This window comes from Bactrocera latifrons, unplaced genomic scaffold (assembly GCF_001853355.1).
Source record: "Bactrocera latifrons isolate USDA-ARS-PBARC rearing strain unplaced genomic scaffold, ASM185335v1 scaffold_31, whole genome shotgun sequence".
Classification (NCBI taxonomy): Eukaryota; Metazoa; Arthropoda; class Insecta; order Diptera; family Tephritidae; genus Bactrocera; species Bactrocera latifrons.
The window spans coordinates 694,548-706,917 of NW_017536741.1; the positions used below are offsets into that span (position 1 = coordinate 694,548).

Sequence of the window (12,370 nt, forward strand, 5' to 3'; positions counted from 1 at the left end):
CTGTTGCAGTGATTGTGGGTGCGGCGCTGCAACGTGGCTGTGTGTGTGTGTGTGTGCGCGCGCATTTCTTAACGTTTTTTCTATGCCGCACTTTTTTCTTTAGCCACTTGCGCCTGAAGTGACTATGTTGCAACATTGTTGTGTGTCCTTTGCTGTACAACTTTGCTTTGTTTTTGTTATTTCTTTTGCTTTGTTTGCTGGCAATCTGACTGATGCGGCGCTGCCGGCAGCTTTGAGGAAGTGCTCGCCGTTGCAGATGAAGCACCGAGTGGCTGACTGACGCTTGTGCCGGTGTGCTGCAGCGGCCGAGCGGGCGAGCGAGCGTCTGTCGGGCAGTCAAGTGTCCTTTTTATTATATATTTTATATTATTGCACTTAGATTTTGTTACTTGTTTGCTTTTGCTTTAGCTTTTGTTCTTGCTCTGCCCTAGTACGGCGACACAAATGAACTTAAGCGCTTTGTGTGTCAGCGTGTGGCATGGCGGCGGCGTTATTATTGTTGGAGCCAAGCAGGAAGAACGTTGACAATAACAATTATGAAGAATTACTTAAGTGCACTCGACCACATTTGTTCGCAATAATAACAAGTGGAAGCGACTCAGAACTGCATTACAAGCAAGCGGCTAACAGAGTGTGTTGTGGCGCAAGCTTAAAAGAAGAGGTACAGCGGAAAGTAATCAAAGCGGAATTAGTAATCAAAGTTTAAAAAATGTTACAGCAGACAAAAACTAAAGATTTGCACAGCTGCTTCAGATTATGTAATAGTTTTTAGCTTTGCAAGGCTGCTGCAAATAAAAAATTGATTGATTTGTGGAATCCTGCCAAACTGATCATATTTCGAGGATCTACATAAGGTGTTTATGATGGTTTGAGATCACTGTAAAGTGCTGCAAATAGTTCTGAAAGGTTTCGATTCCGGCTAGAACCCTGTCAAACTTATCAGTTCATCTGCTGAGGCTCTAAAGTGTTTATGATCTCAAAGGTTTCAATTTTCAATGAGGCTCTAAGAGGTTTGTGATCATTTAAGATCACTGAAAAATGATGCAAATGCAACGGAAGGGTTTCAATCTCGGCTATACAGCTTGTGAGCTCCATGTATTCACGTACTTTTCGTATTTTCATTTTCATAAAGTTTTACTTCAAAACTGATAACATTTTTGCAATTATGATCTTTAAGATTATAGTACACACACATATATACACACATCCTTCAGTTACTCACAATTTTCAGTCGCAGTTTTTAAAGCAAGTTGAGAGGCCTAAATTTGCTCAGCAAGCAGCGAATGTGTGTGTTGCTTTTGCAAAATGCGAGCTTTAACGGTGATTGTCCATAAGCTATAAAACAGTTGTGGCCGCTATATAGAGCAGGGGCGAATGTGGTGGCGGCAAGAAAGAGGCCATTTTAATTTAAATGCAAATTAAGTCTTTTGTCATCGTAATCATCAAGCAGAACAACTGCAGCAAGGAGTCTCCGAATAGTCAATAACTATTACATGAAGACATGAGGGGCTTTCATTCACACAGACTATAGAAATGACTATAGAAATGTCAGGTCTTGCATGTGCATGTACATTTATATGGCCGCATGGCAATTACAAATTTATAAAATTTAGTAAAATTCGACAATTTCTAACATAACTTTGCAAAACTGTACGCATTTAAGAGGGCAGGAACATATTTGGAGCAAACACCACGCTAGCTTTGAAGCATGTCATCTTGGTGCGTGATGTCAGCATTGACAAAAGAGTTCTTTTCTGCACTTGGCATGAAACATTCCTTAGGAAAAAATGACAACTGGAGCAGAAGTTGGAAAAAGAGTTGAAAAATATCATTTTGAAGTCAACCGGAATTTCGAACGATGTTAGGCTTCTCATAAAGTGCAAAAGTGTTAAGAAACCAGAGAAAAAATACAAAAATCATGATTTCTGACACATACATGTTATAAATAGGTATTTTTAATACTCTGATATATCTCTCAAATACTTTCTTTACTTCATTTCCTTAGCTTTTATTTCACATTCGTTGTATAAATCTATTTAGTATACGCGTTCGTGAGCCTAAGGCACACACACACCGCCAACATTTTGCAAATAATTCCAGATCCAGCGGAGATACGAAGTGATCCGTGTATTCACGCCCACCGCATAGCGCGAACCGCATGTGCCACCATAGCTGATAACTCCGAGCGCATACATGCGTGACGGTTGGGAGAGTTGCTGCTGTTGCCGCAGTATGACCGGACCGCCGGAGTCATATTGACAGGAGTCCTGCCCCAAGCCCCGGTAATCATGCGTGCAAATGTGCCCGGCGGTGATGGTGGTATTGAACTGGGTTTCGCAAGCGCTATTCTCGACAGTCATAAGCTCGACCTTTTGCAGCGTGTTCGACTTGGGACCTGCGAAGGAAGTTGTGCCCCAGCCGGTTACATCTACAGTGCGGTAGGTGAATAAATCAGAGCTGAAATTGAGACAATGTTAGTTAGGACGATGACTATATTGGACGAGTAAATGTATGAACAAACGATTGCAGTAATGGCAAACAGATGGGTCCAACACCACGTGACCATTCGATGCGGGCTATCGTGATGAGCAAAGCCAAATCGTTGACAACACCGTTAGCCGTCGAGGCATAATTCGGATGTATGATAATCTGCTGGATGCGATGTTGTACAGCAAAAATAGATTCGGTGTCTGAAAAGGGACGGAGAAAAGGCTTTGGTTATGAGCTGATACCTAAATAATAACGGTAATGACCGCAAAGATAATAGCGAAAAATAGGTGAATTTTAAGCAGGCGCTGCCGCTTTCTCGCTCTACTACGCAAAGATCCGTATTGTACGAGCTATATTTTACTCACTGCTGCTTAGATCGTGATCTCCCACATAGGCGATGATCCTTCGTGCATCGGGCTGTACGTTTATGCAATGCGCTGCCGTCATAATGTGCCGATTACTAACTAAAAATCAAATTCCTGTTGAGCATCAAACTTTTCAAACACATTTGAGTGAGCTACATACCAATGCTGCCACCGCAGAAGATCTGTTGAGATGAGCCGATGTCGCGTAAAGCCACCATTGATGGATACTCGTGTTTGGTTGCTTCTTGTCCGTTAGTGATGCGTGTCTGTGTGGTCCAGCCACAATTGCAAGGTTGTCGTTGTGCATATGCCTGGCAGAAGAAGCGACCTTGCTGATTGGTACTCAGCGAGGACGAGTAATAACCCACGGTCATAGGACGAAAATACGAATTGCGCACTATATTTGTATTGGTGCAGTAGGTCTCACCCTCACGGAAGTCCAAATCACCATCACGTGATATATAAAAGTACTCTGTGCCGCATGCGTTTGGGTACTAGATTTGAAATTTTTGAAATGAGTGGGTGGGAAGAATGCGGACACAGAGCGTACTTACCACATCGAAGATGCAGTTTAGCACAACCACATGCGCGTAAGGCGCAATTAAACGAAATCTGCAATTCGTGCCTGGTCTGTAGGCGCCAGGATAATTCGGCGAAGTTATATTGAACACCTGCTGATTGGTGGGCAAATAATAGTCCTGCGTAATGCAACTCATTTGTGTTTTGACGGTAGCCAGCCGGGCCACCAGGGCGAGCACTGAGAGTACAAAGTGCTGAAAATTAACTGATCCTCGCGAAAATACCAATGCCACCATCTCAAGACTTATTGTACACGACGACTGTAGCAAAAGTGTCAACGTCTCTTAGCTGTAGAAAGCAGCTACCCAAAAGACTTCCATATACCCCAATTCCGCGACTTATCTCGTGGTCTACAACCTCACGTCAAAGTTAAAACCCATAAGTCTTAATAAAACAGCCACTTGCACTTCTTGTTTAAAGATATGTACATTATATATAATATATTTATTTACACAATAATTGATATGGATATCTTAACAGTATTAACCCAGTTGTTTTACGCAGGTCGTGTAACCCGTTACTTGCCGAATCCAGTTCAAAAAGTAGGTTATACGCGTATTGACGCCGGTGCCATACGGCTGACCGCAGGCCTGGCCAAAGCTAATACAGCCAACGAGAAACATGCGTGAACTGCGCCACACCACCGGACCGCCCGAGTCATACTGACATGCATCACGGCCTTGGCCAGAGTAGTCCGTAGTGCAGATTTGAGAGGAATAAATTGGCACATTGTACTTTTCCTGACACACAGAATTCTCGACCACCATTAGATTAGCTTTCATTAGTGCATCTGTAGTCGGACCGGCAAAGCTTTCGGTTCCCCAACCGGCAACATCCACGTTTTGGTAAGCAAAGGTCGATGAACTGAAGTAAAATAGGAGAGATGTTTGTGAATGTAGGTATATAAGCGGCTTGGTGGGATCAACTTACCCAGCTGGTGGAAGACAGATCGGACCAACGCCGCGTTCCCATTCAATCAATACTCTGGTTACCAGCACACTGATGTCATTAACGGGCGGATCATCCGTGTAGCCTGGATGCATAGTTATACTTTGAATGCGATAAGCTGCCGCATAACGGGAATTGTTCACTGAGGGAATAAAACAACAAGATAAAATAGAGACTTGCGTTGACAAATAAGGAAGTATTTACATGTCGATATTTGTGTGAAGCCAACGTGCGCTATGATTTGAGAGGCGTCCGGTTGAATCGTAGCGCAGTGAGCGGCGGTGATTATGTGGAAATGCGAGACTAAAGAGAAATAATCAAACAATATAAAGGCAGAAGCAATAATTGTTGCTGAGAACACTCACTAATGGTGCCGCCACAAAAAATGTCCGTGCTAGATGCCAAATTTTGCAGCCCGACCATAAATGGGAACTCATTAGTGCCGACTTCCTGCCCATTGGCGATTTTCGTGGACGTCGACCAACCACATTCGCACTGCTGCGGTCGTATTGTTAACGAACACAGGAATCTGCCTGTATTGCCATAGGAGGCATACGCCAAAGTTAGCTTACGAAATAAGGAGACACGTGTAAATGCGCCTTGGCCGCAGAACTGTTCCGAATCGCGAAGTTGCGGATCGCCTTCGGTGCTCACATAAAAATATTCCGTTGTGCATTGACCGGCATTCTAAATGGAGTGGAAGAAAAATGAATATCACTTGCAGGTTTTGTAAAAAAGCGAGGATTTCTTACACTGGGGAAATCGATGGTGCAATTGGCTTCGATGGTATAGTCCAGAGGTGCAATAATTTGATAGCGGCAAGACGTCCATGGAGGATATGTGTTGGGATAATACGGAGATTGCAAATAGGTGGTGCCGGGGTTTATTTCAAACGTGCTATCGCAGCCCTCAAAGAGCGCTAAGACACCATGGTTGCCACTGAGCAGAATAAGTAGCACGATACTGCAGATTAGCGCTGCAAAAGTGGCAAATGTGCGTAATAACAACTTAAATACCAGAAATGACTTCAACTTGGACAAAAATATGTTTTTGAGTTCAGTAAACTGTTTGCTCTTTGTGTTTATGGTAATCCCCAGACTTATAAAGGTTAATATGAATCAATATATATGCAGTACATGTATTTGTTGGGTTGCTAAAGTGTGAAAACATTCTCAAGCTGGTAAAATATTAACAAAACACATTTTATGCTAAACGAAAAACAGAAATGTGTACTCACAAGTAAATATTTATATGGAGACCTGAAGACATACATGTGTGCTCATAACTGTTATTAAACGAAAGATATAATAGATGATATTTGACATTATTTTTGGGGTAGATAATCAAGGCAAGAGTCCAGTGATTATATTTACTTTAGAATCATGCAAATATTAATTAGAGAATGGAGTCATCTGTAAAAGTTCACGCAAATGATGATACGAAGTTCTCTGATTGGAATTCGCTTGTTAGTACAAACAGCTCACGAGATCCGTTCTTCGACCAAGTATCTTCTAGGTACCCCGAAAACTTCCGTTTGAAGGCGATCTAAAGTGAGAAGCCGAAACATCCCCTTTCCAGGGATACGCGCTGGGTTTGGGACCCGCCTTGTAAAAACACGACCAATGAAACAGCTTCGGATGAGAGATCCTCCTTTTGAAGATGATGGGACATTGATATACTTGACCTTAACACCAGCACCGTTAGTTCTGCTTTCTCCAGACTAGATATGGAAGCAAAGCAAATGGATCTGGCAGTGAACGAGAGCAAGGCGAAATACCTCCTGTTATGAAACAAACAATCGTCCCACTCGCGTCTAGGCACCCACGTCACTGCTGACAGTCATATCTTTAAAGTCGAAGATATTTTCGCCGTCGTTTCGACGTTGCGAGTTTGCGAAAGTTCTGCGAAAGATTTGTGGTCCTTTTCATAATGGCCACGGAGAATGTCGCATTCGATGGAACGATGAGCTGTATGGATACACGACGACATTGACATAGTTCAGCGAATTAAGAGATAGCAGCCATGCTGGCTAGATCAAGTCCTAGTGAAGTATTCGACGCAATACCCGCCGGTGACAGCAGAGAAAGAGGAAGACTTCCACTCCGTTGGAAGGATCAGGTGGAGAAGGACCTGGCGTCGCTTGGTATCACCAATTGGCGCCACTTTGCGAAAAGAAGAAACGACTAACGCGCTGCTCTTAACTCTGCTATAACCGCATAAGACTTTTCTACGCAAGTAAAGAAGAAAAGGAAACCTTAATCGAGTTGTTGGCCTCGATGAAGGAGATCCAATGACCGTCGAAGGAGCACAAGATACTGTTAACAGCGATTCACTATACTAGTCGAAGTTTTATATGGCGCGTTTCCCAGTTTTCATTCCAGAAATGTAATTAGCAGACCTTGTGGATGAACCGCATAGAAGAGCATATGTTTTTTAAGGAAAAAAGTGTCGGCAGCAGCTTAGGAATCGAATGAAACCAGCCTTTTTTAGTACAAATGCTAAGTCGAGGGAAAGGATACCAGAATACTATCTTAAGTAGAATGTTATCTTGATAAGAATCTTAAGAAAGCATTAAAAAATATTGGCTTGATTCGGTCTGAGCTTAGGTAAATTGAAGAAAGTACGCTTTAAAAAAGCATTTTTGTTATGTTTTCAGCCAGTTTCTACCCTCAGTCTTAAGCCTTAAGCGTAACCAGCAACTTTAAGGACCCAGTGTAACTGTAATTGTTGATTCAAAGCGTAAGACTAAAACTGATCTATACCACACTATAGTCTCACTTACTTCTTTTGTGCGACATTTCACTCACTACCGTTACGCCGACAAGAAACAATAACGACTGATCGTCAGGTTGATGAACGTCTAACACACCGTTACTACTACGGTTTTTAGATAAGTATTTCACTAAATCGCATAAAACACACACACAGGTACATATACACTTAAATACGCGTGTTTTCACCTGCGACCGATTCGACTGATAAAGACAACGCAGATAATTTGCAGATAGTATTAAATATTATGCAAATACGATTGTGCTGAATTAAGCGGATAACTGAAACACTTGTTTTGGTGGAAAGTCAACAATAAAAAAACACAACAATTGAAGCATTAAAATTTTGTTGCCTCCGCTACTCGACACAGTTAAGCAAATATATATTCCTTTACAGTTTTTTTTTTGTATTTTTTGTTCTTCTACTAGTTCACAAGAAGACGTTTTCGCGCTTGAAACTTCCTGCTAATAATGTGAGGCGTGTTCGTGATGGTCTGCCTTTCCTTATACTCGTTTGTTATCGCTTGCTTTCGTTGAGTGAGGTGTCAGTGTCAGTGTCACTGTGAGGTTCGACTCGCTTTCGACTGATAAATGAGTTTGGTGGGCCCTTAGCCAATCTACTTAAATGGGCCGAATGCAATTGGTTTTTAAACAGTCAAGCACGAATGCGAAATTCTAATTTAAATGACAATATTTTCCGTACTCACACATTGCGGGGCATTGGCGGGGTGTGTGACCGGGTGGATTTGTACTAATTTTCGTGTTAATTTTTATGCATTTTCAAATAGGCTTCGAGACTTTTTGTATTTTACGTGATGTACACCAGCGACTGTTCATAATTTTATGGCTTTGTGTAATCAGTAATGTTAATTGTTGTTGCATGTATGTATGTATGCATGCTTCTATTTGAACAAATGGCTGGCTGGCTGGCTTGCTGGCTTGCTGGCTTGCTGGCCTAAACGCTTACCTTGTGGGGTTGAGGGCTGGAAATTTGTTGATAAAAAGAATTATGTAATGAATATGTAAACATTCTTGTTTGTATGTTTGTCGAGTGTGCAGCGGCATGTTTTTGAACTTGAACGATTGCGTTGCGAACTCACACACACATAAACAAACGTAAGTGAAAGGGGATATGTTGTTGCATTTTTGTTGCAATGTCATTATGAAAGAAACTGCGCTGAAATGACACGAGCGCTTTTATTGTTCATAAATAATTATTTGGCAATAATATTGTGGAAGTTATTAGCGAAAACTAGATGATCCATCAACTTGCGAGCTCTTTTCCGCAATATTTTAGTCGCCGCCTTTGAAGTATGTGCCGTTAATTAGTTTTCCCTATTTAGTCGTTCTTGCATAATTTTCGAAACCGAAGCTATAAGCTCTTATCACTTAATTGGGCTTAGGCGGAAATTATAAATAATTGTTAATGGCTTTCTAAATGAGGGTACATTGAGTGCAATCACTGTTAGTGCACATATAGACGATAATTTGGATTGCACGTATAGGAAAGCTAACTACCTCAACTTTCTAGTATGCTTTTCAAATTACCTTTTGGCTACGTTACATCTTTGCTATAGCTAAAAGCCTTTTCGCACAGCCAAATCAATTTACTAAATTAGTATTAAAAATTTTTGCTTTTCACACAAAAGGCTACTCTATTAACGAATAGCTCGATTAAAGGTCAGCTGTTTCACTTGCTTCAGTTCAGTTCTTCATTTTACATTTTTTTCAATGAATAAAATCATCAACTCATTGCTATTTCATCAATGAATACAGATTTACAGCCTTGACAAGAACCCGTAGAGTTAAGTGAAGCGAAACTTTTAGCCTTGACAACAACCCTCCAAGGTTAAGCAAAGCTAAATTTACAGCGTGGACAATAACCGTCAGAGCTGCATGCCATTTTTAACTCAACTTAAACTCAATTAAGAATTAATGTTGTAAAATAATAAGGCTTCAGCTATAAAGTGTTTGGTGAACAAGTCCTGCCACCTCTCTAGGAGCTGCCCTCAAGCCTTTACAGGTATTAAAGTTCTTCTAAATTTCATTCTCGAAAAGAAAATTGTATCTTTATAACTCGCGCAATCATTATTCTAATATGATCCAATAATATTCTCCAGAGGAGTATGTAATATTGCTGATCTCATTGAACATCTGCAACCAGTTGCTTACCAGGAACACGCAACTTGAGATTCTTCATTTGGTAGATTTAATATACTAGTCCAACCAACAAATAAATGGCAAAGTGAAGCTATTAAGAAATGAGCTTCTTTCCCGACGAGTTTTGTCACAGAAAATACCTATAAACATACTTCAAATGAATGGACTGTCCATGGGTTAACAACAGACATTCCTATAGAACGCACATTTCGATTTATTTACGGATTTTTTATAAACATATGTACAAACAACTAAATTTCCTCCAACGCCCTACTTTATTTCAAGAGAAAATATGTAAATATTATAAAATATAAATAAGTTCATGATCTTAAATCCAGGCCTAATTAAGCAGCTGTGTGTATAATTTATTAGCATCGTAAATTTTTCCAAAACTCTCTTGGTTTAAACGTGACTGAAAAGACAAAAACATGATAAAGAATTAGAACAGTTGAAGATTTCATTTCTTTTTCGTGTTATAGACTTACGCTTGATCTTTAAATAATCACCACATCATTATTCTTATTGCCTTATCTGTTTGTCAGGATGGTTTCTTAGTTGCCATATTTTTTTGGTAGTGGGAATAATAACAGTTAGCGGTGAAATGGCTAGCAACGAAAAATAAATTGTAGAAATAAAAGCTGCTTTTAGAGCGCTATCTTGACGTACGGAAGGTACTCTGGAAAACCCTGCTGATGGACTTCACATGCGATCTTACAATTTTTTTACGTACCTTATCACATATGTTCTCACATAACTGTGCTACGACTCTGAGTGACGACAGCAACCCTTAGGGTTTTTGACATTGCTAAACATGTCATTGATCTCATCAAAGACTCTTGACCTCGGAAATGGTTTTTGACTTCGTTAAAGGTAAACAAAGGAGTTATCACCTGTAGAGGAGCAAATGTGAACAAAGGGGGTCATTAACCTCAGGTAGTTAACCTTACTAACGAACTAAAAAAACATAATTTTCCTCACCAAAGATCATTCACATCATCCTTACTAAAGGCAAACAAAAGGTACATTGGCCTCAGGATTTTTGACCCCGTTAAATGTAAACAAAGTGTCAATGATCTCAATAGAGCTTGTTGATCACGTTAAAGGCAAGCAAGGAGGTCATTAACCTCAATGAGTTAGAAGGGTTTCAATGAAAACAAAAAAGTCAATGATCTAATGAAAGGTTGTTGACTGCGCTAAAGGCAAACATAAAACATACAAAACACGAAAATCAAGAATTTAACGCCTGTGGATGAATTTTTACTGATTTATACGATATCGCCACAAAATTATGTGCAACTTTTTGGGATCATAATGTGGTCGTATGCTAAAAATGTGGCTGTAACCTCCACGTATCTTACAAGGCTGGGATCGAGAGATTAAACAAAAAACTTTTGCATATACTTTTAAATACTTCTGCAGTTTGTTGTATAACTTATTTAGCCTCTGTGAACATCTTTATTTTGGAACGTCGTTAAAGACATACCGGTTTGTAATGTTACCAAGTATTTGAAAAATATTTCTAATAATCTGTGGATAAAAAGGGAGAAACCATATTAATTGGCTTTACAGATTGATTACACAGATGCTAACAACCGAGTCTGTGTGATTGTTGTCAAGCCGTTGATATGAGTGCGCAAAATACCCTTCACTGAGAGATGCTTAATAGTCCGGAAGCTTCTTTGATTTGTACCGGCTGTCCTTCGAAGACAATGCTTTATTTATAGATCTTATTCCAACGACCCTTTGTAATCTTAAGTAGATTCTAAGTTGGGCTAGTGTTTCTTGTGACACTCCAGCAGTGGAATGTAGGATGCAGGTAGAGGGTTATTATTTCAGATTATGCATTTCATGCTTTCAGTTCCCATCTCTTACAATTTCGTCTCTAATCGAATTAATTAATATTAAATAAAATTTGCGGAATGAAAAAGCCTAATGAAAACATTTGTTCTAAAAGAAAACAAAACAAAAATACCAAAGAAATTGTAGGAGATATGAGAGTAAAAAAGTATTCATCGCAAAATATGAAAAATTAGATTTTCAGTGATAAATTGTAGCTGTCAAGCCTTGGAAAACGAAATGCGTAAAGCGAACAAAAAATCGCCGAAGCACACATAAAAAGCAGACGAAGCATGAAAAAGTGAAGAGGAGTTAGAAATGAAAACCATAAATACATAATAAAGGCAAAATACGAAATGCAAAAGCAATGCTGGAATGGCAAGCGAAGGCCCGATACATGCGCTTGGAAGCAAAATTGCGCCGCCTAAAAGTAGGCAACTATCACGCAGACCAGCGTGTATGCGCGAGTGTAGGTATGTGTGCAATTACTGGCGAGCTTTTATAGCACTCGCACACCACCGCCGCCGCCCGCTGCAGTCACAGCACTAATCACCATTTATGTAAACATTTTTTCTGCGCCACTTTTACTTGCTTTCTTTTGTTCCGCGCTGCCGCTGTGTGTGTGTGTGTGTGTGTGTGTGTGCGCATTCGTGGTTTTTAGTAGAAATTTTTAATTACCCTCCACTGATGCTAACGCCAGTGGCAACAACAACAACAATAACAACAGCAGCAACACCTACATTAGCCACGGCAAAGCTTCTAATACTAATGCACAAACGGGAGGCCAGTGGCGCGGTAAGCGCTGGCTGGTGGTTGGGCGCTGGGTCGCTTATTTCTAGTTGTTGCTGGTCACCACCAACAGTCACACACACCGCTGTTTTTGCTTTGCATATTTTTCTCGCTACTTTGGCATTGTTGTTGGCGTGCTTGTTGCTTTTGTTGGCATTGTGCTTATCAAACAGCCAGTCGGCCTGTTTGGGGATGTGCTTTTGCGGTTACGCCGCTCACACGCAACGCAATACACAGCGCATCAACACACATACACCTGCAACGTTACGTGTGTACTTGCTGCAACGCGCTGCATAATGTAGTAAGTGTAAGCGCACGTGCGCGCGTGTGTGCCGGTCGCGCTGGTGTGGTTGTGCGGCCACACGCACACTACTGCTCCGCCAATCAGCTCAACGCACAAAAATTATGGGCCGCAAGTGTTTTTGCTGTGCC

The 12,370-nt window shown here is 40.8% G+C and overlaps 2 protein-coding genes across 2 annotated transcripts; both read right to left on the reverse strand.

The window, feature by feature from the left end:
- Positions 1–2,057: 2,057 nt before the first annotated feature.
- Positions 2,058–3,670, reverse strand: LOC108970754 (venom serine protease). Its single transcript, XM_018936311.1, has 5 exons — positions 3,410–3,670; positions 3,016–3,349; positions 2,856–2,954; positions 2,522–2,690; positions 2,058–2,457 (listed from the first exon to the last, which is right to left on the reverse strand). The coding sequence occupies exons 1-5, from the start codon at positions 3,668–3,670 to the stop codon at positions 2,058–2,060; spliced, it is 1,263 nt and encodes a 420-aa protein (XP_018791856.1).
- Positions 3,671–3,841: 171 nt separating this feature from the next.
- On the reverse strand, positions 3,842–7,389 carry LOC108970757 (venom serine protease). The gene is made up of 6 exons (XM_018936313.1): positions 7,165–7,389; positions 5,135–5,358; positions 4,748–5,069; positions 4,587–4,685; positions 4,365–4,524; positions 3,842–4,298 (listed from the first exon to the last, which is right to left on the reverse strand). The coding sequence occupies exons 1-6, from the start codon at positions 7,178–7,180 to the stop codon at positions 3,917–3,919; spliced, it is 1,203 nt and encodes a 400-aa protein (XP_018791858.1). The 5' UTR covers positions 7,181–7,389; the 3' UTR covers positions 3,842–3,916.
- Positions 7,390–12,370: the final 4,981 nt, after the last annotated feature.

Coding starts and splice junctions, on each gene's coding strand:
- LOC108970754 (XM_018936311.1), bottom strand. CDS start 3,670: ATGGTGGCATTGGTATTTTCGCGAGGATCAGTTAATTTTCAGCACTTT. Junction 2,691..2,855: donor AGATCACGATCTAAGCAGCA/GTGAGTAAAATA, acceptor GTCCCTTTTCAG/ACACCGAATCTATTTTTGCT. Junction 2,458..2,521: donor TGTTTGCCATTACTGCAATC/GTTTGTTCATAC, acceptor TCTCAATTTCAG/CTCTGATTTATTCACCTACC.
- LOC108970757 (XM_018936313.1), bottom strand. Junction 5,070..5,134: donor GCACCATCGATTTCCCCAGT/GTAAGAAATCCT, acceptor CACTCCATTTAG/AATGCCGGTCAATGCACAAC. Junction 4,299..4,364: donor ATCTGTCTTCCACCAGCTGG/GTAAGTTGATCC, acceptor ATTTTACTTCAG/TTCATCGACCTTTGCTTACC.